This window comes from Capricornis sumatraensis, chromosome 5 (genome assembly GCF_032405125.1).
Source record: "Capricornis sumatraensis isolate serow.1 chromosome 5, serow.2, whole genome shotgun sequence".
Taxonomy (NCBI): domain Eukaryota; kingdom Metazoa; phylum Chordata; class Mammalia; order Artiodactyla; family Bovidae; genus Capricornis; species Capricornis sumatraensis.
The window spans coordinates 41,387,507-41,415,481 of record NC_091073.1 but is presented as its reverse complement, the minus strand read 5'-3'; the positions used below and the strand labels follow the sequence as shown (position 1 = coordinate 41,415,481).

The 27,975-nt window shown below is 35.0% G+C and overlaps 1 protein-coding gene across 1 annotated transcript in view; it reads right to left on the bottom strand.

Moving 5' to 3' along the window:
• Window positions 1-27,975, bottom strand: part of SEMA3A (semaphorin 3A) — a 238,760-nt gene that overhangs the window by 122,683 nt on the left and 88,102 nt on the right. The window contains exon 4 of the mRNA XM_068972706.1: window positions 20,313-20,432. Within this exon, the coding sequence (XP_068828807.1) occupies window positions 20,313-20,432 (120 nt within the window). The remainder of the gene's footprint in view (window positions 1-20,312; window positions 20,433-27,975) is intronic.

The window sequence follows — 27,975 nt, the reverse complement described above, 5'->3', positions numbered from 1 at the left end:
TGACTCTGGAATTCCCTAATCAATGAACCACTCTAATTCTCATTTTTCTCATTATAAAATGCAAAAAAAATTATATCTATTTAAAATGGTGAAGTGATGAACCAAGATAACTACTTGGCATAGTGCTTAGATATGCAATCATTAATCTTTAATGGTCTCACCTCATGCCAGGGATGGGATTGCAAACCTAGATAAGACAAAGACACTATCAGTATTCTGGCATTGACAGTGTTATAGAGAATACAGACATTCAACAAATAAGTGACTATATACATAAATAGGGGATACACATACATATATAGATATATACAAGGGCTTCTCTAGTGGCTCAGATGGTAAGGAATCCACCTGCAATGCAGGAGACCCGAGTTTGATCCCTGGGTTGGGAACATCCCTTGGAGAAAGGAATGGTTACTTACTCCAGTATTCTTGCCTGGAGAATTCATGGATAGAGGTGCCTGGCAGGCTATAATCCACAGGGCTGCAGAGAGTTTGACATGACTAAAAGGCTAACACACACACATACAATATATACACAATTTTAATGTATGTTTCTAAAAGACAATATCATATTCAAAATACAATGGTGACTTGACTTAGGTGGGAACTAGGAATGAAATAGTCAGCAAAGGCTTTCCTTAGAGAGGGGCATCTCAGTGGAGATATGAGATAAACAGAAGTCATACCTAAAAGTGTTTAGGAGTATCTCAAAAATAGCAATTTATTATTATTGTTTTATTGTTACTGCAGTTATTACTATCTTCTTGCCATGAATACTTCATTCTCACTGACATGCATTCTCTGAAAATCTATCGCACTGTATTACACTCCTTGATCAGCATCACACTTCCTCTATGTTTTTGCATTTTGTTTTACTCTTGTTCCTCTGGGCCTTGCAATTTCTCCCCGTTTTCTGAAATGGCCCTATTCTGTTTTGACCTGCTTGGAACTAGCTTAAATACTCTTAGGCAAAACTGGATACTCCAAAATCAGGGATTCTCTGGCACTGTATACATAACCATATTACAACTGTCCACTGCTTTATGTTACAAAGGATTTCTATTTTTTTTTTTTTTAATTTCTTTCTCAAATGCCCATGCAGTCTTATGGGCAGAAAACATGTTAAATATATGTTTCAACTATAAATCCATAAAGTTGGTATCATCATAAAAAGAGTGCCAAAAATTGTTTGTTGAAAATATGTTGTGACTTTGACAGTTTTATGTCATGTCTCTAAGTAAATTCTAAGTTAGTTAAGGCAGGATTCCTGTCTTAGTTCACTTTTATTTACCAGTATCATAATATGGCACAAATGGTATTCTATGTGAGTTTTATACTGACTAATTATGAAGATATTTTTCATATCTATTTAAAGAAAACAGAATATTTTATTAGTCTTTGACTATGAAATTTGATAGACAAATGACATAAAATGCATTATCCTATTCATTTTTCTGAACTTCCTATCCAACAAGATGAAAACCACTAGGATACAAAATATTAGCTTGAGATGAAAAATAAATGAAATTATTCTTGTTTTAGTTAAGAAACATTTCATGCTACTGTAACTTTTTTTTTTTTTAGGATTTGAAACAAAGGAAAGGTTGTTTTGAAAGTTATTTAAAGTTATTTGCTTAAGTTATTTGAGCTTAGACAAAGAGTATAAAAAGACACTGAAGTAATAATTCTCCTAAGACATGATGATGAGTCAATTTAGAGCTGTTAGGGGAAGAAAATGCCATTTGGTGAAAAATTATATGTAAACACTCATCTCAAGCACCACTTTGTAGCATGTTTTATGAGTAGCATAAAATACTTCCCCTTATATAGGAACAAAAATGTCAAGATCTCAGTTCAGCTATCAGTTTGGTTCTCCACTGGCAGAAGAATATATGCTACACATCTAGATATCAGTATATCTACACATGTAGATATCAGTATGATGTAAATTTTGACACTTTAAAAATAAATGAAATCCTTATTGATTATAAGTTCTTCAACAAGAATATTTTTAACTTTATAGATAAAATCTATAAACACTGATCAACTATTAATATTTTGACATATATCAGACTGCAAATATTATTTCACAGATAAAATAGAGAAGGTTAAAATAATTGGTTCATTGCAATTGTAGTTTTGAATATAAACACTTAACAGTCTGTAACCTTTAATCTGGGCTCCCAGGTGGTTCAGTGGTAAAGAATCCACCTACCAAGTAGGAGACATGAGTTTGATCCCTGAGTTGGGAAGATCCCCTGGAGAAGTAAAATGGCCACCCACTACAGTATTCTTGCCTGGAAAATCCCATGAACAAAAGGGCCTGGTGGGTTACTGTCCATGGGATCGCAAAGAATCAAGACATAACTTAGTGACTAAACACCAACACAAACCTGTAATCACTTGACAGAAATAATTCATATCTAAATTGCATAAAGTTATAATTTCAAATTACCTAGAAATCACATGAAATATAGTCATTCCTTCAGAGTAGTTATTAACATTTCTTATGGTAAATTCATTACCAGGCTTATTTTACAAATGAATGCTTTTAAAAAAAATAATTATGCAGCTTCTAAAGAGTATATATATATATATATATATTTATATATATATAAAACTATTATATACAAACAACTTATAGTTTAATTATACTGAGTATTACTTTAAATACTAGATTTATGAACTAGAAAGGAAACCTGTGTTATAAACTAAGTTTAAAGATTATGAAACATACTGATGATGCAAAATTGCTATATAAATGAGAAATATTTAACAGATATATAAGACTAAATAAATAAGACATTTAAAACATTCATTCTTAGGACAATTTAACTCTACAACTCATTAGCTTTAAGAAGGCTTTAAAGTTAGATCTGTCCTATTAAAAGAAATAAACTAGTAGAGGATTAGGTTTGTGAATATCTGTAAGATTTTTGAAGTTTGATCCCATACATTCTCTGAGTAATTAAACAATACAAATATTGTAAAAGAATGTTATCACTTTTTAGATTACAGTAAAGATGTGTGTACATACAATTCTTAAAGTCTGATTTGGAAAGAACTTGGTAAGAACAACCGTAAAAGTAAAACCATGGAAGTTCAGGGACTAAGTAGACTATCTCATAGGAAAAAATCTACAGATTTGTTTAATAAGAATTTAGGACAATCAGAGTACTAAGGGCTGCTAAATCATGAGGTACCCTCCACTCCACTCCTGAAACATGTATTCTTTATTATTTGCTCTTTAAACAATGGACAGGGAACATGATGTTTGCAGATGGTTCGCCTAAATTTGTGCAGACATAGCCTACAGCATGGCAATAATGTGTTTTCTCTGCAAGGAGGAAAGGTATAACCCAAACGCAAAGAAAAGTAAACATACAGCATGGAGTTGAACAAATAAATGCAAAATGGAATTTAAGCTTACACCTCGAAGCCAAGAAAATAAGTCTAAGTGGGAATGAATGTATGATATTAATTATTTTCCTATAAAAATAGGAAGCTATTAAATATTCTTATTAAATATAAAAATAAGAATCTTTAAACTTAATACTTTTAAAATCATAGTAATTGTGCTACTAGTGGTTATTCATTTACTTAACAAATATTATCAACTGTCTAAAATGTGTCACACCATATGCTAAAGGAAACTGTGTAGAATGAAAAAAAGAGTATGCTTTCATATAATATACTTTATATTGCAAGACTAATCTGGATAAAAAAAATCTCCAAACTGAAAGCACAACCTTATCATTTGAGTGCAGGTTCAGGGAAATGGGAAGAGAATTAGAGTAAACTGTATTTAGTGTTACAATTCAGAATCTTTTCAAAAGAACACCTTCCTAGGTAAAACACATTTGATCACAATACCCCTTTGAGGTAAAATGATAAAAATCAAACCTCAATCTAGGTAACACTATTATTAATCCAAGAAGAAGAAGAAGTGAAGTCACTCAGTCCTGTCCGACTCTTTGCGACCCCATGGACTATAGCCTATCAGGCTCCTCCATCCATGGGATTTTCCAGGCAAGAGTAATGAAGTGGGGTGCCATTGCCTTCTCCAGGGGATCTTCCCTACCCAGGGATCAAACCTGGGTCTCCTGCATTGTGGGGAGACACTTTATCCTCTGAGCCACCAGGGAAGCCAATTAATCCAAAGTGGTTTCTAAAAACTCAAACAGGATTAGGGGAAACTTTTTTTTTTTTTAATTTGACTCCACGTTTTGGGCAGTATCTTTATACTTCCCTTACAATGAATATCCAGAAACTTATTGATCTATTAATAACTCATAAGAAAAGAGTTTAATTAAGTCATTTTTGGTTTGTCAAAAATAGGCAAGGATTTTTATTATAATGCTCATTTTTCTAACCTTCCAAACACTGTAGAATTCTGAGATGATTTCTCTAGAATTTAAATAAGTACATTATGAACACAATTAAATGCCATAATATCACAATGTCTCATTTTTCCCAATAGAGAGACATGCAGGCTGCATATTTCACAACTTTGTACAGTCTGCTAAATTCTAAAGTTGGAATTCTAGTCAACCCATGGACTACTCTCTAAGAATATTAGTGAAATAATGTTTTACACATGCCAAATATATGCTGTTCACAAAGAGGGGAAAAAGCATTTAAGGAGAGTCAAGGGAATCCTGCTCCCTGTCAAACTGCAAACCTCTGAAATACCCGATTGTTAAGCAAGTTGCGTCCTCTCTTGCTAATGACATCCTAACAGGGGAAGGTGAAAGGGAATTCCCTGACCAAAACAGAATTTGCCTTTATCCTCAGTGAGCTTTAATTAGAAACTCAAACAATGGAGTATAGTTTTCTGGTAATACTGCCTCCAGTATCTTTACCTTTTTAATGTTAGTGTGGACATATTTCTACCTTTGCCCTCCCCTTGTCTCCTGGATCCTCTCTCCTTAAAGCTCCCACTTACCTACACCATCAGCAAAAGCTGCTGCTGAACATTACGTTACTGATTATATTTATTGCTTCCTCTGTGTTAGTCTTCTGTTAGGAAAAATGTATATGTCAGCATCAATGTTATGTTATGAGTTGAAAGCACTGACAGAATCTTGTCATATTGGATTTAGTCTGCAAAGAATTTCTGTGCAACTTTAATAAAGGGCTACAAAGAAAAATTAATAGATACATTATTATTATTATTATAGCTTCTATTTTAAATGGATTTGAGGCATATTACTTCATTCCTTTCTTCTCTTAGCCCCTCTCCCTTCCTTCCCTTAGGTTTAATCATATATATTCTTCACCTACTTTTCTGGATTGCTACATAAGGGCCCTGAGAGCAGAATAACTTTCAATTGCAGATCAACTGTTATAATGAAAATTTTACTGTTTTCTACTTAGGGTCATATGCATATGAGGGATAAAACAATTATACCAACAATAACATCAAAAAAAATCAGAAGTGCTAAAATTTCAGCATAGTTTTATGTTAATCAATATGGATTATTCCTGACATGAAAATGGTGATATGTCAAATTTATAAAATGGATTATATTAAAATAAGGAGTATCCACTAAAAGAGAATACTCGGTGTTATTCAAGGAATCTTTATTTCAAGTCCTCATTCTGATTTGCATGCTGTGGCTTTTTACACAAAAGAAGCACAAGAATAATTAACCCTTGAGATATGAAGAAATAATATTTAACAGCTCAGAGTTTATAATGTGAATTATTCTTGCAAATATATATCCTATTTCAGATATATTTCTCGAATCCCTATCATAAGACTTCTCACAATATATGCATCTATTTATTTGTCTGCCTTTTCACCTATGTTGCTTTGAGAGTACATACAAGAGTAGTATTAATCTACAGTACAAGAGGAGAGAAGGAAACTTGCTCTAAGGAAGTAATGATTGAATTGAGATCAGAGGGATGATATGGATTGAGAGGGAGGTGGAAGGGGTTCAGGATGGGAAACACATGTACACCCATGGCTGATTCATGTCAATGTATGGCAAAAACCACGACAATATTGTAATTAGCCTCCAATTAAAATAAATAAATTTAAAAAATATCCAAAGGAAGATCCATCCAAGAAACAGGCTGAAAAGAAAAACGGAAGGCCTAAAAGAAGAGAGTTGGGGAATGTAAAGGAAACAAAAGAAGAAAAAGGAACTCCAGGGTGCTAGGACAAGGTAAGAGGAGTGTGGCCCAAAAAAGGATGCTAAGATAGGAAGGACTGAGATGAAAAAGTAGACTTTCCTAGTTGCTAAGGTTAAAAGGAAGCAAAGCAGTATCTTTAAACAGAAGTGACAGGCTACTTACTGTTTGCTCTCAGAGAAGACTGCTCTGGCTTCAGTGTGATAACCTGACTGGTCAGGCCAAGTGGTGCTGGTCAGCAGTAGGGACAGAGCAGGATCTGAGTTAGTATCATTCCATTAAATGGAACCAGAGGTTATAGATGACCTTTACACAGCTTGTCTGGCATCCAGCAGGAGTCTACTTGGTCTATTACATATAAGAATGATCTTAGAGGCAAATATCTTTCCTTTTGTATTTCCTAAATACTTTCTCACTAATCTAAAATCATGGCTTCTTGCCATTTTTGACCATAATTCACTTTTTCTGACCTCAAACATGGTTTGCCTCCTTGAACTTTTATATGTATAAATTTAACAGTTTTCTTTTTACTTTATTTTAAAGAAACTAGGGCAAATTCAAGGTTACTACTCTTATGTCATTATTTTTTCAAATTTCAGGCTCTTTTACCCACTTATATTTCAAGTATTCTTATGTATATATAATGGGTGTGCCTAGGAAAGAATGTCATGTATGTACATGTCATCCACCAGACATAAAGTTAGGAAGAGCTATTGTTAATGGTCAGAATCCTAGAAAAGACTAAATCACGTGACAGCAGAATCTATACTTATAATAGATATGATACAAATAATAAAAAAGAAAAGTCACCATCACCACCCTTTGGGATATAAAAACTCACAAACCTGAAAGTTACCCAAATTTATAAAGTACAGATAGAATATTTTTGCTTTGGATATTTGCAATAGCTGAATGATGGACAGTGCCCAGGCAATATCTACCACTATGTAGAACCGATCCATTTCAAAACAATCACTTTTCCCACAGCTTTCCTAAGATACATGGAAAGTAGATTAAAATCGATATTTACAAATATATATTCAGGCAGTCTAAACTGAATTATGTTCCTTATATTACACCTTCACTATTTTGTCTAAGATGTTGCTATCACTATAGACATAAACACATACACATATACAATATGCAAAAAGTTATATAGATATATACTGCATATATACATATATATATTTTCCTGTTGAAAACATTTATAGAGAACTCATTATAGGAATTATAAATATTTTAAATATAAATCAAACTGTAATAATTATAATATCCTTTTTCTAAATCAGACTTTCTTAGGACATGTTAAGGTTTATGACTATAAATAAATTTGTTCCTGCATTCTTTTTCTTTTCTCATGCTGTGTTAACACTCACCTGGGTCCCCACCCTGTTCATTAAACCCTTTTTCTAACAGATGTTGCTTTTTTCTCTTTTACTCTTTCATGTTATCCAAGAGAGATCAAAGAGTTTAGTCATTCTTGTCCATTGTATGCAGAGGTGTGTGGGTGAAATTCTGTATGATTCTGCTGTTCAGTGTTCAGGTCGCCTTCCTAAAGTTTCAGTTATTTTTGTTGATAATATCTGATATGTGCTGACTGCTAAAACTGATAGAAATCATCTTTAATCTAGCTAGTTTCATGAGAATAAAGGAAAATAGTGAAAAGTATTAAAACAATATTCAAATTTTATCCATTTTTAAGAGACGATTGGCTTATTTTGGAAAAGGAAATAGTACTTTGGTAAAAGAAATCACACAACTTTTCCCTGACAACATAGTTTATAATCAGACCATGAATGCATGGAGGAAGTACAAGAAAAATACTTTTCAAAAGTAACTACTTATTATTACTTACTTATACATTTTATTTTTAAAAACATATAAACAATTCGATGCAAATGAAAAATTGTGCCTTTCATGTTCTTTTCCACATGTGATCGTGAGAATGAGGCCATGTAGTATAATGGAAAGATATCTGAATTAGTTGTCAGGAGAGCTGAGTTTAAGTTCAACTTTTAACCACAAAGTAGCCAGGGGATTTGAAGATACTATTTAAGCAATCTGAGTTTAAATTTTCTATATTATGAAATGGAGGATAGGAATTAGAGGTGTTGCAGTAACTATAAGCTATAGTATTATAAACATGCATTTTTGTGCAAAAATTTATTGAAATAGTGGTCACAGTTTAACTCTGGACACATCATTTTTTAAAAGTAAGATATCAGATATTGCTGAGCTTTGTGCTTAGGATGTTACTAGGCTTCAGTAGTTTTGTGTGTATCAAATTTTGCAACTGAATTTTTTGTATTAAAAATTTCAGGTCAAAATATTTTTCTTAGTAGCATAGTTGAAAAATATTTTCATTTATTTCTTAGAAGCTTATTACATTTTTCAGACTTTTATTAGTATAAGGTAGAAAAGTGAATGGATTAAATTTTTTTGTCATCCCTGTGGCAAACACATCATTTGGTTTTGTCATATCATTTCACCTGAAGTTGATTTTAATCCAGAGACCGAAAACAGCTGACTGCCTTATGCATTTTACGAACAATGGGATGTCAGTTCACTTCTATCTTTATGGATGTTTACATTGTTAAAATGGAAATATTTTGCTTATCAATGGCATGATATTTTCCTATTCCTCTCTCAGATAAGTCATTACATTTTATTCTAGAAAAAAAAATATATGTGTCTAAGAGATTGTGCAATCATAGCCATGAATTTTTAAAAATTCCACACTGTTAGGAAAAATTTGCAAAAAGTTGACACAGTGTCAAGGTAGTACCTAGGTCTGCTCTCTAGAATGACATACAAAGTATAGGTTTCCTTTCCTACAAATCTTCCATTTGCGTCCAAGATTTAGGCCAGCAAAGGGCAAGTCGATGTGGGACACTAAACATCCATCCTTTCCAGGTTGAGTAATTTAAATATGAGGTAAGACAGCTATTAAATGCCAACAAAACATAAATCAAAAGAAGAAAAGTTTGCCAGGATAAAAGCACTTAAGAGGAGCTTGAACCCTGGCGTGTATACAAAACCCCATTTGCAACACTCGAAAGATCCAGACTTTCAGCCTCTGTATAAAGCTTTGTGATAATCTCAAGTGAGGTAACTTGTTAAAATAGAAGCTAGTCTTGAAGTTCTTAATCATCAAGCTACTTTTTAAAGTTTATATCCATAAGGCATATTAGATAGGTATTTATTTATTATAAGAGAAATCCTGAGGTATAAAATTGTTGAGGAGACCGGTTTAATGTCATTTCGGTGGCAGCAAAAGTCACACAATGAATCAGTGACAGACCTGTGAATTGATTTTTAGATCCCATTAGACTCCCTTTTTAACTGCTCAGCAATTCCTGAGATTGCTTTCAGTGGCCAGAGATGCACAATCAAATTAAAACAGCAGACTGGAAAATAAAAATAAAATAAAATGGAAAGTAGTTGTTCCATGTGGTTTGAGTCCTAAAAATTTGAAACAATATATTTTCAACATACAAATATATAAATCTCAAGCTGTTTTCAGGCATTAATATCAAATTTTCTATCATTTATGTAGAGATTTAAATTACTGTAATATATGCGTAAAATAGGTAAAAATAGAAATAACAGTATTAACTGAAAGATGAAAGCCTATGCAATTCAATTTCTGAGGCAATGATTTAAAAATGTCAATTCATTCTAGCTGGAAATTCTAAAGATTTGTAAGTACAAAATTAATTTTGAGTAAAATTATAACTGCTTTCAAACATGCTAATATTTTCATCAGCAGAGATAGCTTGATAAGGCCCATTTACGTTAAGGAAAATGAAATAAACACAATGCCAATTTTCTGTTATTTGATAATCTGTGTGCCATATAAAATTAAATATTTTCTGTTTATTAGAGAATCTAAAATTCTACATAAAATAATATCCAGACTTTTGTGTTCTTGAATTATGACATGATCAAAATATCAAGAAATACTTTGAATAAGTGGGAAACTCATTAATTTTTAAAATATTTTAAGAATGCTACAGAATCTGATTTTCCCTTTTGGATTAAAAAAAATTATAATTCTCTCTGATTGTAGTCAATCCCTGGGTCAGAAAGATCTCCTGGAGAAGGAAATGGCAACCTACTCCAATATTCTTGCCTAGAGAATCCCATGGACAGAGGAGCCTGTTGGGCTACAGTCCAGGGGCTTGCAGAGAGTCAGACATGACTGAGCGTAAACCATATTAGCATTCCTTTGTGTGTCTAAGTGGAAGTACCACAGGCAAGTTTTATTTTTGCTCAACACCTTTATTACATAGAGAGGGAATTAGTAGAAAAGAAAGCGACTTCTGCTGTGTGGTGTCTAAAGGATATTAAGCTAGGTAAAATAAGCCAGGAGCAGAAGGGCAAATGCTGCCCTTATGTGCAAAATCTAGAACAGTTAGACTCATAGATTGAGAGAATAGAATGAGAGAATAGAGAGTGGCTGTCAGGGGCTGCAGGTAGAAAAATGGGGAGTTGCTGCTCAATGGGTATAAAGTTTCAGTTCCACAAGATGAGTAAGTCCTAGAGATCAGCTGACAGCATGGTGCCTATAGTTAACCGTAGTGAATTGTACACTTAAAAAGTTGTTAAGGGAGCAGATTTATGTTAAGCATTCTCACTACATCAAAAAATATATATAATTAAAAAAAGACACATAGGACAGCATCCTACCAATGGGGATGGTACAACATCAGTACAGTACGAGACGTAATATTGATGTCACTAGGAAAGTCATGACAACAAGCTGACTAATTACATGATGATAGGGAGGCTGTTGAATTCTTCTGAGACTTAGTTTCCTAAAGTGAAAAGTGGAGATAACATTTCAATCACTGAGTAACGAATGTAAAATGCTATAATACTCATAAAACCACCAACTATGCCAGCAATGACAATCATTAACAGTAGTAAAATTAATTTAAAAACCACAGAGAGTAGTTATAGCAGGAGGAAAACTGGGCAGAAAAACAAGGGATAAACTGGATATACTAGTCTCACAAAAATCTCACAAAATCAGTATAAGCTATAATATAATAATGAAATTAAAATTAAAGCATGGTTTTCATTTAAAAATAGCTATTTCTAAGTACAATGCATCTTGTTTCTTTTTGTTATTTTTTTTTTAACAAAGTGTGTTTGAATTACTTTCACAGATGCCTTACACAAAATAGCATTCTCTGGATTTACAAGTGTAGAGAAACCATGTTTTTGTTATACACCATGGGTGAGAAATTCACATAACTTTGCATATGGTAGCTTACTGTTTTATGCACAACATAAAGTCAGCTTATTTGTAGATTCAGAAGTGAAGTAAGCCACAATATGCTATAAAGCATGTTTTATCTAATTGTCACAAAAGAATTGGGGAAACATTTTTTCATTGGGGAGTTTAAAGAGTAGCATTATGTCAATATACATCATGATTTATGATCTTTAGATGCTATTTGATTATTGTTTGTTGTGAGAATTTTAAACATTACTCAGTATCTTTTTCCTCAGTATCAGTCCAAGTTCTCATTATGTGACATTTCTGAAATTTTGCCATAGTCTCAAAATGGATGTTCCTATATGTCCATCCCCTACCACACACACACTGGTACTAAAAATATGTTTCAGAACCAATCATAGCAATACTAGTAGTAACCTCCTAAGGCTTTGTATAGCTCTTGACTAGATTCCCCAAACTCAATTTGATTCTAATTTTCCAGCTCCTTTTGAAAATCACTGTACTCTATGCACACTGAGACATTTGCCGCTTACCAACGCCTTTCATGTCTCTGTCCTTCTATGCTATCCTTCTAGTCTTACTAAAGGATCATCCACATCCATCAGTATTTGATCCAGTTTTCAAAGCCCACCTTAAACGCGATGGCTTCTGTTCACTTCATCAAGCTATCCCTTAATTACAGTAATCACTTTGTTCAGACTAGGCATACATTAAGAAGTTCTGAAATATAAAATATAAATACATGACAAAATCTTTAATAATCTAAATAAGAATTAATGATTTTTATCCTCCTCTCCCCCTGCCCCAACTGGTACTTTCTTTTAAAGGAGCAGATTCTCGACTAGACATAAAGCACTGAATAGCATGATTGCTTCAGGCCCATTACAAAATACCCATGGAAACCTTAATTTTCTCATCAATAAAATGAGGCTGTGAAGAGTATGTACTTCATCAGATTTTGTGAAGACTAAGGTAACATACCCAATGCTGCCATTACATAGCATAATTATTGCTAGTAAATACTAGTTGTTGGGATTATCATTATCATTACTCATGTTTTCACCAATGTTGAAGTTATATATCTATGTATGGGTTCAGCTTGGTGGGCTACAGTCCATGGGTCACAAAGAGTCGGACACGACTGAGTGACTTCACTTTCACTTTCACTTATCTTTATATTCCTCACCATTATTATTAGAACCTTACTTAGGAAAAATGTTTCCTATGTTTTTATTAATGTCAATTTTATCTTAATGACTATAAATTGCTTTGGAATACAAATTGCTTCCAATACCACAAAGGCATTGATTGTAGCAGCAGAACAGAATTGTAGCTACAAATCTGAAGAACCCTAGATTATAAATGCTAAGCCTCTATTATCTTCTAGTATTCTCTCAAATCTATTTAATAAAACTTTTATACCAAAACTTCTGGTTTTCTCATTATACCTTTCCTTTTCACCTCAATGCTATTTATATTGCCTCGCACTGATTCTCAGCATCAGCCTTTGCTATTTCTATTTCCCCAGATCCTTCAACTTCCAAACCGACCACACGCAGTAAGACTGGAGCAACTGAGAACCACGAGGAGCCAGAAGAGAAGTCAACACACTAGAGCAAGGGGAGGGTCCTCGGATGTTAACACAGGGGACAGGGGACACTGTCTGCTTAAAAGGTAGCTCCTTAGTGTCCTTCACTTACTCCTTAGTGTGCTACACTTACAATATACTTACACTGTATATTTTCTAATAGTAACTAAATTTACAAGATTATAAAGCTAAATATAGGTTCTTCATGGTTAAAATTAAGTACTGAATAGAGAACAAATACAATTGAAATCAGCATTAGCAAACACTGTGACAACAATATCTTTGCAAATCTTGAGAAGTAAATACCTTCTTACAATATGAAGGTGATTCTAGTGATCAGAAGTCAGTCTTTGGGACTAGCAGTTCTGACTCTCCTTTGTGCTCTGGGGTAATTTACTTCTACTGAAGCACAGCGAGATCTTTCATACGGCCCATTCTGACCTCACCTTGGCCTTCACTTGGCAGGAAGACAGTGTTTGCCTATCAAGTCAACTCTTGTTTCCTTCTTACTAGCCCAAGATATTACAGGTATATTCTTGGCACTCACATGTTTATAAGCCTTAAGTGAACAAGGGCACTAAAATCTTAAGATTTTACATGATTATCCAACTAGTAGTTACCCAACTCGTTTAGAATGAATTTATATAATTTTCCTCAGGTTATCATCAAAGTGAACCATTATGATTTAAAACAAATATACAAGATAACTTGCTGAGGGCTAGTTGGAACACACACCCAGAAGAGGTGAATGTATTCTGATTTGTGGAAATTCAGTTTAAATTTCTTTTGCTGTTTTTCCAAAGTTTCAAATATATGAAACTAACACCTTCCTTCTCACACATATATCCAAGCTGTATTTTCACAACCTTAACCTTTGGTTCCAAACGAAGTAATTTAGGCAAGAAGACAAAGAGATAAAGGAGGAAAACCAAAATGTGAGTCCAAGGGTAAAGAAAGGGTCCTGAAGAGGGAGGAGATGAAAACAGCCTAAACAGGTGAGCACGTGCTGGGGTTTAGCACTACTCTATTTGTTTGTTTGTTTGTTTGTTCGGGGAAAAATATATTGATAACAAGAGTTTTTATGAACAGAAATATCCTCTTAAAATAGATTATATATAGAATGTGTGCAAAGCAACCAGTCAAGAGGGCACAGTAAAAGAGAATTAAGTTGGAATTCACATTATCATTGACAAATTAGCTCCAGGAAATCAAAGGTCTTTGCTCCAAATCAGCATCCGTAGTTCATGAGGAAAAGAAACTATACGTTGGTGAAAGTACTGTTTATCTTTTAGTCCTCTTGTCTGGGTTGACTGTGAATAAAGATGCATCCAGGAATTGAGTACTACAGAAAATAAAGTCTTTTAATAAGTAATTGACAATGACATCATGCACCAATATGACCTTAAGAAAACTCTTTAATTTTGTCCAAATTCTTTTTCTGGTACTATGTGAACTAGATCTGACAAAACATGGAACGAAATACACAGCAAGTTAAGAACTGAATGTTAACATTTCTATTTTTTCTGTCATTGTTTTTAGGAATAAAAGGTGACAAAATATTGTGTAGGGGGAACAAAAAAAGAAACCCAAACACTTCACCATTGAACCAAATAAGTATAGAGAGTAAAAGTGTATTTATCTCCTTATGGTGTTTTCATATCAAATATCTAGAGCAAACAAGTCAAATGTAAAATGGTCATTTGAAACATTTTAAATACAGTAAAAGGGATCTTGCTTTGGATTTTTGGTTTTCTTTCTCTCTTTCACCATTTGATTTTTTTGTTTGTTTGTTAGTTTGTTTTCCCCTAAACTTGTTTCTAATAATTTAGGTCTCCCTATTACCTCACTAGTTCTTTTAATTTTGAGAAATAGACTTTTTGATAATATCTAGAGTTTAGAATGTTAATAGCTCATAGAAAATACACTGGTGAGTTGCTAAAGTCACAAAATTTATGAACTGTGATTTTTTTCCTCAAATACAAACAGCAGAGAATTTTAAAATTTAATTTGCAATATAAATGGTGGTACTGTTTATTCAGCATTGTAATTTGTATGGTTTCCTGTCCAACACAATTCAAGCATTGAAAGATTAGGGGGGGGAAAAAAACCCCTAGAAACCATAATGGTCTTACTCCAACCACATTGGCACAGGTTTGCAGTGCAAATGAGGGATGCACTGCCTCTGGTGGAAATAAAGAAGCCGAGAAGTCACCAAGAATCCTGACTTCTGTTAGTCTACTAACCTACTAATTTATGTTATCCTGAAAAGTTATGACCAACCTAGATAGCATATTCAAAAGCAGAGACATTACTTTGCCAACAAACATCTGTCTAGTTAAGGCTATGATTTTTCCAGTGGTCATGTATGGATGTGAAAGTTGGACTGTGAAGAAAGCTGAGCACCGAAGAATTGATGCTTTTGAACTGTGGTGTTGGAGAAGACTCTTGAGAGTCCCTTGGACTGCAAGGAGATCCAGCCAGTCCATTCTAAAGGAGATCAGTCCTGAGTGTTCATTGGAAGGACTGATGCTGAAGCTGAAACTCCAGTACTTTGGCCACCTCCTGTGAAGAGTTGACTCATTGGAAAAGACTTTGATGCTGGGAGGGATTGGGGGCAGGAGGAGAAGGGGATGACAGAGGATGAGATGGCTGGATGGCATCACTGACTTGATGGACGTGAGTCTGAGTGAACTCCGGGACAGGCAGGCCTGGCATGCTGCAATTCATGGGGTCGCAAAGAGTTGGACACAACTGAGCAACTGAACTGAACTGAACTGAACGTAAGTGGGAAAAGTCAGACTCAAATGAGTGATCTAAGAAAGATGGAAAGATACAACCACCCTAAAAGAATGCCTCATTGTTTTACCAAGATATCTAAATTTCGTAACTTGCACATCTCTTCTTGTACTTTCTACAATACAAGAAATAAAATTTTATTCTATTGGACTCAATGACAAAATACTTTGAGAGAGATAACTCAATTAGAAAAAGTTAATTATATGTATAAATTAGTCAACTGAGCTCAAGGTACCACTTAAGTAGAATTTTGACCCTGGAGACTGTTACAAAGAACATTTGATTCAAAGTTTTACATAGAAGCAAACTCTTATTCTTGGTGGAAGAGAAAAAACAGACAAAACATTTTATTTTATACCTTGATATATTAGTTGTCATTGTAGAATTGACCTTAGAGATAGCCATTAAGCTTTACTGCATTTCTTAATGTCCCTTTGGTTCTATCATAAATTGAGATCATGGCATTATGAGAGTATTTATAGAGTTAATATTTTCCAGCTCTCATCTGGGTTCATCTTTCTTTAGATTTCCTCCCAGTACACAGAGGAGGACGTTTTGGAATTTGAGAAAACAACCAGAGACTTCTTCGGCTATACCCCTCCTAAATTCATACATTTTTTATTAACAAATGTAAATTTGAGAGGGAAATACCATATAATAAAAGTCTTTAGGGAATATTCTGTTGCGTAAGGATGGCTTACGTTTTTCATTTGAATGGCATGGATATTGAGAGCTTAAATTCAAAAATCATCTGTACTCTAGCTCTGAATCATTCCTCCTGTGAACTCTGCATGAATTTTTATAATAAACACACACATGTGTATGAAGCATGTGACTTCATAGGCAGTTATCTGCAGGGTCAAGTACTATTGGAGGATAACCAAGAATTGACTGACACATATCTTACAGAACTGGAGTTAATTAATAGGTCTACCAATACCCAACTGTGCTACAGGAAACACAAAATCTGCTTAACACAGCAATCAATGACATACTCTGTATGGTCATAAGGCATTCACTATACAGCAAGAGGAGGTTTCAGAATATAGTATTCAGGAGTTTAAATATTGCTATTAAAATGCAGGAAGAGTAAAGTAAGATCATTCACAATCAGAAGACTTAACAAGGATTTCTTTACAAACTGCTTATTATTATTTAAAAGGAATGTTTAATTTCTTCATATTAGATCTGAAGCTATTAAATGATGAAGGAAGTTTTGCTTTGTTTCAAAAGTAATATCTTTATTTCTGTGGCATCCAGTCATCTTGAAAAGGTTAAATCTATAATTTCTAACAATGGATTTTAACAATCTTGGGGACTCAACATAAGACAGTTATTTTAAAGAACACTGCAAAGAAAAAACTGTATATTAAAATCTCCATGAAGTCATGATAAAAGCAAAATGTCTTTTTTTGTGCCATAAAATTATTTATAATATGTAAAGTCTAGACAGTAGTTTAAAAAAGAAACTATTTCATTGTTTTATGTAATGAGGACAGAAAACAGCAGAGTATACATGCTACTTTTTCAACCAGAATATAGGAAAAGGTTTATCTTAGTTCTGTCTGAAAGCCCATCCCTGTAAATAAAAGTTACTAAATTCAAACTTCAGGAGATCTTATGAACTCTAATCCAACAAGCCTGGCCTCAGTCCTGCTTGCTATTTTATTTCTTATTCTGCCAATCCTTCCATTACCATCATGACTTTCCTAACTGCATGAAACACATATTGTCTCGTTGTCTCAAATTCGAAAACAGTATAACTGTTTAAATACAAGTGTAGCATTTTAAGTACCAATAGAGATCAATTTAAAGCAGATTCTCTTTTAAGGCAGTTTAGCATTGAAAATTGAATTTTATGTTGTCTAGACAAGCCATCTTGATAATATCTTTTCCAGAATTTCCTATATTGACTGTCTAGACTGCTCCCAATTCCCCCAGATAATTGCATAATCATCTTCCCTCTGACCCCTAAATAGTCTGGAACAGCATCTCCCCATAACACAGTTGCCATGCAATTCAAGACCACTGAGCTTCTGAGGGAGGACTTTTCTCAAAGGTTCTGAGGTTTAGAATTTCAGTAAAACACTTGTTCATCAATATCCTACCAGAAGGTGATTGGATGGGAAGCTTTATTTATTTATTTCAGTGGAGGAAAAGGTCTCCATTTTGCTGAGTAAATGGCCTGGCTCCTATACCTCTGCATCCTCCCACCCACTCTTAAACCAGCAATGAGTAGTTGAAGAGTTGAGAAAGAGGGAACTCTGCTAAAGAACAACTTCAGAAAGAAAAAGAAAAATCTATATTTGGGGAAAATTGTAAAAATACAGAAACCATATGTGACATTTTAATTTAAATGGCCATCAAGATCATCTAAGCTTCAAAATTAAAAGTAGAGGAATTAAGCTAAATACAAAATGACCTGGCAAGAATGAGAGTCCAGTGCAGTAACTTATAAACTCTGATGAATGAGGTACATTTAATAGCAAAGTGACAGTTATTACCATAAAAGCTGCAATGGCTTTCATCCTGCGATACACATTCATATTTTAAAAATTACAATATGCATTTTTTAAGGACCTACTACCTATGAAGCAATGTCAAACTCTTATAACTGCATGAAGTAGAGACCATTCTTATTACCACTTTCTAGATTAGAAACAAAGACACAAAAGAAATTAGTAGTTTACTGCAGATTAAATATCAAGTATTGAACTAAGGTTGGACAAAAGCTCTCCAGTGAAAGGCTACAGGACATGAGTTTAATAACGAAGGGGTTACAACTCCTTGAGTTTCTATAGCAAAAAATGTCAGTGGGCCATGCCGTGGTTGGAGAGTTGGGAGACAGTTGGAGGTAGTAAGTTGATTTCTCACTTAAATATAAGGATACTGAGGATCATAGAGGTTTGCTTTGTTTTTACATATTATGAGACAGAATCTGAGAGGTTAAGCAATTTTCCTGGACTCCACAGATAGTAAGTTGTAGAACATGACTAGAAGCCAGAAATGACCCTAAAGCCCACCTATTTTCCACTAACCCTATGTTTGGAGCTCAGCTCTCCGGGTCCCACTGTGCCATATAGCATGATGCCAGATAGATGTGAAAAGTGCAAGACAACATCCAGAATGTTTTCCAGAGATATCTCCAATAAACAGAAAAGTGGGATCCAAGTTTTAGGGTGCCTGACTATTGAAAATAGCTTAGAAGCAGGTGAAGAAGGAAAGATTTATCCAGAAGTTGCTAAAAAGTTAATTATGTAAAATCTGCAGGACTGTATGCAAGAAATTACTCCTAATTTCATCAATACAAAACAAGTAACAAGTAGAACTGCCTTCCCTTAAAGTTTAATTTACTTAAAACTCCTGGATATGTCATCAGGTACAGAAAGCGAGCTGGTTAAAAAAAAGGCAGAAGAAGGATGCACTAGGGGAAGAGGTTTATGAGGGCAAATGTCTAAACGCATGAGAACTTGGGAAAGGGTTTTAATCTTCCAGGATCATCAGGAAAGTCATAATAATCACGTTTAGTCTAGAAACCACATAGCCTCAAAGGTGTCTTCTTATACAAAGAAGGTACAACACAAAAATGTTTCAATTATTCAGTGTTTGGGTTATAAGAACATATTTGTATCACTTTTGGATGCTATAAGAAAATATAGAGAAAGGATTTAAAGTTATAAAGAAGTGGCTAACATGTAAATTATATTTCACGTTTAGGATTCCAGAAATATTCCGGGAACAAACCTTTTATCTGATGAGTAATTCTGGATTCCAATTGGAAGAAAATTCTGTCACAAGATTTTTTCACCACATGAACACTTTTGTTTTTCATAGGATTTTGTGCCAACAATTATAAAGGGCTTATAATTAAAGGCTATTGATAAATCCAATCCATGGAATTGCTTTCAAACTAGAAACTTTTCCTTTAAATACATCCCTAATTTCAAGTTTTGCTTAAATTTACCCAACTTAATTTTCTCACTAAAACATCTTTTAGGAGCAAGAGACAAATTAACATTTTTTAATCTTTTTTATACTGACAAAATTATAGCCCAAAATGTAAATATAAAGCCTAGCTAAGCAAGAACACAACTGTGAGCAATTTAGGTCAAACATGTGATCAGAGCATTGAGCACATGTATGGCATCCTTTCTTAATCCCTGGGCAGAAGAAAACAACTGTGGTGGCAGACACTTCTGGCTGAGGAGGGAAATGGTGGGGAAAGCTGGCAATATACAAATGAAGGAGAAAACAGTACACATTCAGCCTGCTGACATCTGCTGCACATGCAAAATGGATTGGGGTCTGTAACAGAGAGGAAAAGCAAATGCTTTCTTCCTTCCTTCTCCCTGTTTCAGTTATTGTTGAGTGATGGTCTCAATTCTTTTTGCATTCACAGATTAAAATTAATAATAACATCTGAATTCCAAGTAGGAGCTATCGAACAGCAAACTAATTTCTTCAATGAAGTGAAGAAATTAGTACTAAAGTATTTGAAAAGGAAGCGGTCATGGACAAACACCATTTTTTAAAAGCGAGCTTTACCTCAGGATGATGTCCAATTTCAATGTAGGTGCAAACTGGATGAAAAGCCCCTGTTCCACAGGCATACAAATGAGTCTGATTATAAGCCTTAAGCACCTTGATGAAATTAGCACATTCTTTCTGTAAAACAAAAGGAACACCAGTGAGTTCTAGCAGTGAGCGTGGCTGAGGTATCCTTTAGTGTGCTAGGCATGTTTGAACAGATTTCTTTTGTGTCCTTTCACATTAGTTTTTATAGCTTATTATTCTATTGTTTGTTCACATTATTACATGAGACACAGATGGGGTTTGCTCTCATTGTTACATGAAACAAAGAAGTTCTTATTTTGGGGAGGGGGGTAAAATATAATATTCCCTTTAATGTTTTTATTAAAACTATAATTTATTTATTAAAAAGTGGAATAAAGTTATAGATAACCAATTACCATAGGTGACTTCTCTAGAAATGAGGGAAACAGCAAATTATTTAGTCAATTAGTTGAATCATAATAATGATGAAAATTTATTTGCAAAGTCAGCTTTAAATTTGTAAAAGTAAATCAAAAATAAAAGGTAATAAAACCTTCTACTAAACATAAATTTGAAACATCATCAGTAACTCATGATTGGCAACTAACTTTGAACTTTAGCAGTGCTACTTACTGGCCTGCCCTGGTGGCTTGGATGGTATAGAATCTGCCTGCAATGCAGGAGACCCAGGTTTAATCCCTGGGTTGGGAAGATCCCCTGGAGAAGGGAATGGCAACCCACTCCAGTATTCTTGCCTGGAGAATTCTATAGACAAAGAGTCGAACATGACTGAGTGACTAACATGCACACACACACACATACACACACACACACACATTGATACTTACTAGTGAGCTTTACAGACTTAAGAAGATAAAACCACCTCCTCTTGAAAAAAGTCATTGAAACCTCAAAGACGGTTTGTGTATAAGATGAGACAGAGAAGATATTAGAGTTTACAAAGTCTATAGACTGAGGGTCTTTATTAGAGTGGCTGTATTTAATAAACATCTTCATGAGTACATATACATCATAAACCAATAACATGGATACCCTTACCAATGAGTCATGGATCCTTCAAGTAAAGAACAGCTACTTTATAAGAGGGGATTATAGTCATATCTTAATATGTATAGAAGTTTAGACATTCCTTCCATTTCATTACCCAAATGTTACCTAATAAATATGATACAGCTATTTATATTTTTCTACATATTCTATCTGTAGACCCTTGAAAGAAAATGTGTTTCTACAAACAAATAGGAGTCTTAGCCTCCTGTTCCTGTTAAGAGAAGATTCAGGGGGAAAAAAATCAGATGAAGTATAAACTGGATAATTTTATTGCCAAATTAACCCTGAGTAGAAAAGACATACTTTTTGCAAAATATTTTTAAATAAATGAGTCGCTATCAATACTGTAAAAAGAACACTGAAAAGAGAAATTCAAACTTGGTGCTCTGTGACAACCTAGAGGGGTGGGATGGGGTGGGAGGGGGGAGGTAAACTCAAGAGGTAGGGGACATAAGTATACCTATGACTGATTCATGTTGATGTATGGCAGAAATAGCACAATATTGTAAAGTAATTATCCTCCAACTGATTATAAATAAATTTATTTTTAAAAATCTTCAAATAAATGCTATGGTCTATTAACCATATAAAAATCTTAAAATTAAATGCATATAAGTAAAAATATGAATTTGTCATGGGACATACATTATCTATATTCAAATATCCAACTGAGTATTAATAATTGCACTGAAATTTTATGGTTTCATAACATAAAATTCTCACCACCACAATTCAATACAGTTTTGGAAGTTTTGGCCACAGCAATCAGAGAATAAAAAGAAATAAAAGGAATTCAGATTGGAAAAGAAGTAAAACTCTCACTGTTTGCAGATGACATGATCCTCTATATAGAAAACCCTAAAGACTCCACCAGAAAATTACTAGAGCTAATTAATGAATATAGTAAAGTTGCAGGATATAAAATCAACTCATAGGAATCCCATGCATTCCGATACACTAACAATGAGAAAACAGAAAGAGAAATTAAGGAAACAAATCCATTCACTATTGCAATGAAAAGAATAAAATACTTAGGAATATATCTACCTAAAGAAACAACGATATGGCTGTGAAAGTGCTGCCCTCAATATGCCTGCACATTTGGAAAACTCAGCAGTGGCCACAGGACTGGAAAAGGTCAGTTTTCATTCCAATCCCAAAGAAAGGCAATGCCAAAGAATGCTCAAACTACCGCACAATTGCACTCATCTCACACACTAGTAAAGTAATGGTCAAAATTCTCCAAGCCAGGCTTCAGCAATATGTGAACCATGAACTCCCTGATGTTCAAGCTGGTTTTAGAAAAGGCAGTGGAAGCAGAGATCAAATTGCCAACATCCACTATATCATGGAAAAAGCAAGAGAGTCCTAGAAAAACATCTATTTCTGCTTTATTGACTATGCCAAAGCCTTTGACTGTGTGGATCACAAGAAACTGTGGAAAATTCTTCAAGAGATGGGAATACCAGACACCTGACCTGCCTCTTGAGAAACCTATCTGCAGGTCAGGAAGCAACAGTCAGAACTGGGCATGGAACAACAGACTGGTTCCAAATAGGAAAAGGAGGACGTCAAGGCTGTATATTGTCACCCTGCTTATTTAACTTATAAGCAGAGTACATCATGAGAAAGGCTGGGCTGGAAGAAGCACAGCTGGAATCAAGATTGCTGGGAGAAATGTCAATAACCTCAGATATGCAGATGGCACCACTCTTATGGCAGAAATTGAAGAGGAACTAAAAAGCCTCATGATGAAAGTGAAAGAAGAGAGTGAAAAAGCTGGCTTAAAGCTCAACATTCAGAAAATGAAGATCATGGCATCTGGTCGCATCACTTCATGGGAAATAGATGAGGAAACAGTGGAAACAGAGTCGGACTTTATTTTGGGGGGCTCCAAAATCATTGCAGATGGTGATTGCAGCCATCTGTAAATGGTGAAATTAAAAGACGCTTACTCATTGGAAGGAAAATTATGACCAACCTAGATAGCATATTCAAAAGCAGAGACATTACTTTGCCAACAAACATCTGTCTAGTTAAGGCTGTGATTTTTCCAGTGGTCATGTATGGATGTGAGAGTTGGACTGTGAAGAAAGCTGAGCACCGAAGAATTGATGCTTTTGAACTGTGGTGTTGGAGAAGACTCTTGAGAGTCCCTTGGACTGCAAGGAGATCCAGCCAGTCCATTCTAAAGGAGATCAGTCCTGAGTGTTCATTGGAAGGACTGACGCTAGAGCTGAAACTCCAATATTTGGGCCACCTCCTGTGAAGAGTTGACTCATTGGAAAAGACTGTGATGCTGGGAGGGATTGGGGGCAGGAGGAGAAGGGGACGACAGAGGATGAGATGGCTGGATGGCATCACCAACTCAATGGACATGAGTTTGAGTAAAGTCGGAGTTGGTGATGGACAGGGAGGCCTGGTGTGCTGCGATTCATGGGATCACAAAGAATCGGACACAACTGAGCGACAGAACTGAACTGAACTGAACTGAAAGAAACAAAAGACCTATGTATAGAAAACTATAAAACACTGCTAAAAGAAATCAAAGAGGACAAATAGATAGAGAAATATACCCTGTTCATGGATCAGAATAATATAGTGAAAATGAATATACTACCCAAAGCAATCTATAGATTCAATGTAATCCTTATCAAGCTACCAATGGTATTTTTCACAGAACTATATCAAATAATTTCACAATTTGTATGTAAATACAAAAAACCTCGAATAGCCAAAGCAATCTTGAGAAAGAAGAATGGAACTGTAGGAAGAAACCTGCCTGACTTCAGGCTCTGCTACAAAGCCACAGTCATCAAGACAGTATAGTACTGGCACAAAGACAGAAATATAGATTAATGGAATGCAATAGAAAGCCCAGATATAAATCCACACATCTATGGTCACCTAGATGGCATCACCGACTCGATGGATGTGAGTTTGAGTGAACTTTGGGTGTTGGTGATTGACAGGAAGGCCTGGCAGGCTGCGATTCATGGGGTCACAAAGAGTTGGACACAACTGAGTGACTGAACTGAACTGAACTGAACTGAACTGAACTGAACTTATCTTCAACAAAGGAGGCAAGAATACACAATGGAGAAAAGACAATCTCTTTAACAAGTGGTGCTGGGAAAACTGGTCAACCACTTGTAAAAAAATGAAACTAGAACACTTTCTAACATCATACACAAAAATAAACTCAAAATGGATTAAATATCTAAACGTAAGGTCAGAAATTATAAGTCTCCTAGAGGAAGACATAGGCAAAACACTCTCCGACATGGATCACAGCAGGATCCTCTATGACCCACCTCCCAGAATATTGGAAATAAAAGCAAAACTAAACAAATGGGACCTAATTAAAATTAAAAGCTTCTGCATAACCAAGTAAACTATAAGCAAGGTGAAAAGACAGCCTTCAGAATGTGAGAAAATAATAGCACACAAAGCAACTGACAAAGAATTAATCTCTAAAATATACCAGAAACTCCTGCAGCTCAATTCCAGAAAAATAAACGACCCAATCAAAAAATGGGCCAAATAACTAAATAGACATTTCTCCAAAAAAGACATACAGATGGCGAACAAACACATGAAAAGATGCTCAACATCACTCATTATTAGAGAAATGCAAATCAAAACCACAATGAGGTACCATTTCACACCAGTCAGAATGGCTGCTACCCAAAAGTCTACAAGCAATAAATGCTGGAAAGGGTGTGGAGAAAAGGGAACTTTCTTACACTGTTGGTGGGAATGTAAACTAGTACAGCCACCATGGAGAACAGTGTGGAGATTCCTTAAAAAACTGCAAATAGAACTGCCTTATGACCCAGCAATCCCACTGCTGGTCATACACACCGAGGAAACCAGAATTGAAAGAGACACGTGTACCCCAATGTTCATCGCAGCACTGTTTATAATAGCCAGGACATGGAAACAACCTAGATGTCCATCAGCAGATCAATGGATAAGAAAGCTGTGGTACATATACACAATGGAATATTACTCAGCCATTAAAAAGAATACATTTGAATCAGTTCTAATGAGGTGGATGAAACTGGAGCCTATTATATAGAGTGAAGTAAGCCAGAAAGAAAAACACCAATACAGGATACTAATGCATATATATGGAATTTAGAAAGATGGTAATGATAACCCTGTATGTGAGACAGCAAAAGAGATACAGATGTATAGAACAGTCTTTTGGACTCTGTGGGAGAGGGCAAGGGTGAGATGGTTTGGGAGAATGGCATTTAAACATGTATATTACCATACATGAAATGGATAGCCAGTCCAGGTTCAATGCATGATACAGAGTGCTCAGGGCTGGTGCACTGGGATGACCCTGAGGGATGGGATGGGGAGGGTTGTGGGAGGGGGGTTCAGGATGGGGAACACATGTACACCCGTGGCAGATTCATGTCAATGTATGGCAAAACCAATATAATATTGTAAAGTAATTAGCCTCCAAAAAATAAATAAATAAAAATTAATTAAAAAAAAAAAAAAAGGATGCTATGGTACCCTTAGAATCCACGTGCAATGTGAATTTGATCCCTGGGTTGGGAAGTTCCCCTGGAGAAGGGAATGGCTACCTACTCCAGTATCCTGGCCTGGAGAATTCCATGAATTACAGTCCGTGGGGTCAAAAAAAAAAAAAAAACTTCAAATAAAAACTATGGTCTGTTCAGTTCAGTTCAGTTCAGTTGCTCAGTCATGTCCAACTCTTTGCGACCCCATGAATGGCAGCACGCCAGGGCTCCCTGTCCATCACCAACTCCCGGAGTTCACTCAGACTCACGTCCATCGAGTCAGTGATGCCATCCAGCCATCTCATCCTCTGTCATCCCCTTCTTCTCCTGCCCCCAATCCCTCCCAGCATCAAAGTCTTTTCCAATGAGTCAACTCTTTGCATGAGGTGGCCAAAGTATGGGAGTGTCAGCTTTAGCATCATTCCTTCCAAAGAACACCCAGAACTGATCTCCTTTAGAATGGACTGGTTGGATCTCCTTGCAGTCCAAGGGACTCTCAAGAGTTTTCTCCAACACCACAGTTCAAAAGCATCAATTCTTCGGCGCTCAGCCTTCTTCACAGTCCAACTCTCACATCCATACATGACTACTGGAAAAACCATAGCCTTGACTAGACGGACTTTAGTTGGCAAAGTAATGTCTCTGGTTTTGAATATACTATCTAGGTTGCTCATAACGTTTCTTCCAAGGAGTAGGCATCTTTTAATTTCATGGCTGGTCTATTAACCATAGAAAAATCTTAAAATTAAATACATATAAGTAGAAAATATGAATTTGTCATGGGACACACATATGTCATTGACCATAGACTTTTTTATACACATAGTTTTCTGGTTTTGCCCATAAATGTGGAAATAAAAGCCAAATATATAACTAAAAGTGCAGATAAAGATCAAATGCAGACCATAGTGCAACCATTGGCAAATGTAACAGAGAATTGGGTTGGTCTTGACACCTGTAAGTTTGTAACACTCCCTTCAGTCATTCTCTATAACACATGATTCTTCAAGCGAAAACTCAGAATGTGTTTGGACTTATGTAGTTAGTTGGAATTTATAACTGAGATGTTAGAATAATTAAAGTACATTCCCAAGTGATATTTGTATTCTGTGTTTGTAACTGATGATTTTGGTTTTAACTTTAATGCCTCTATAAAATAAAGAGCAGACTAAATCTGAGCAGAATAATTGATATTTAAATTCAAATACTTGCTTTCCATCATCACTGATTTATCCAGGATGAAATCCAAGGATGTCCTATAAACATATCATCCCAAAAGTAAGTTATACCTCTATAAGGGAAAATATGAAACTTTACTGTTAGGATTCATCATTCCTTCTTATCAAATGCTGAGCAGTTTCGGAAAGTAGCTAAAATACACATCTGATTTGTCTCACTGTTTTGTTACTTACATCCTGAGTCTTTCTTTTGTCTGGGAAGGCATTATAACAAAGAAAATTAAGCACTGAAATCAACTAACTTTGAAACTAATTTTACAAGTTTCTATAGAGAAAATTTTCTAGCTTAAAGAGTATATGCATCTTATCCATGTACCACTTTGAACATGACACATCTTAGACAAAAGCTTAGATAAGCTTAGACATAACCCAACTTTCAAGGCTCTTAGCCAGAAACTCCCCATTCTATAACAGTTTCTCCTCTTGAGAAGGAGGACAGGGCATGAATTCTTGGCCAGAGGAAAGAGGCTGTGGACAGGGAAACATCTGATAAACTCATTTACAAATAAGACATTCATGAGGCTTACCCAAAGGATTTACTTGTACTCTTAAGAAAATGCAGTCATTCGAAAATGAATTATTTTCAGGAAAATGTTTTATGAAACATGTAGGTGGCCACATACTCTGCTTTTACATAAAGACAGCCAACCCTGATTGTGGACTCAATATTACAGCATTCAAGATTATAAACAACCATTTCCAGCACCATATGTTGAAATTAAGAAACTGGCTGTGTACACACATATTGGTAAGCAAACGAATATTCTAATAAATAGCAGTGGCAAACCCAGATGGATGTCTTACCCA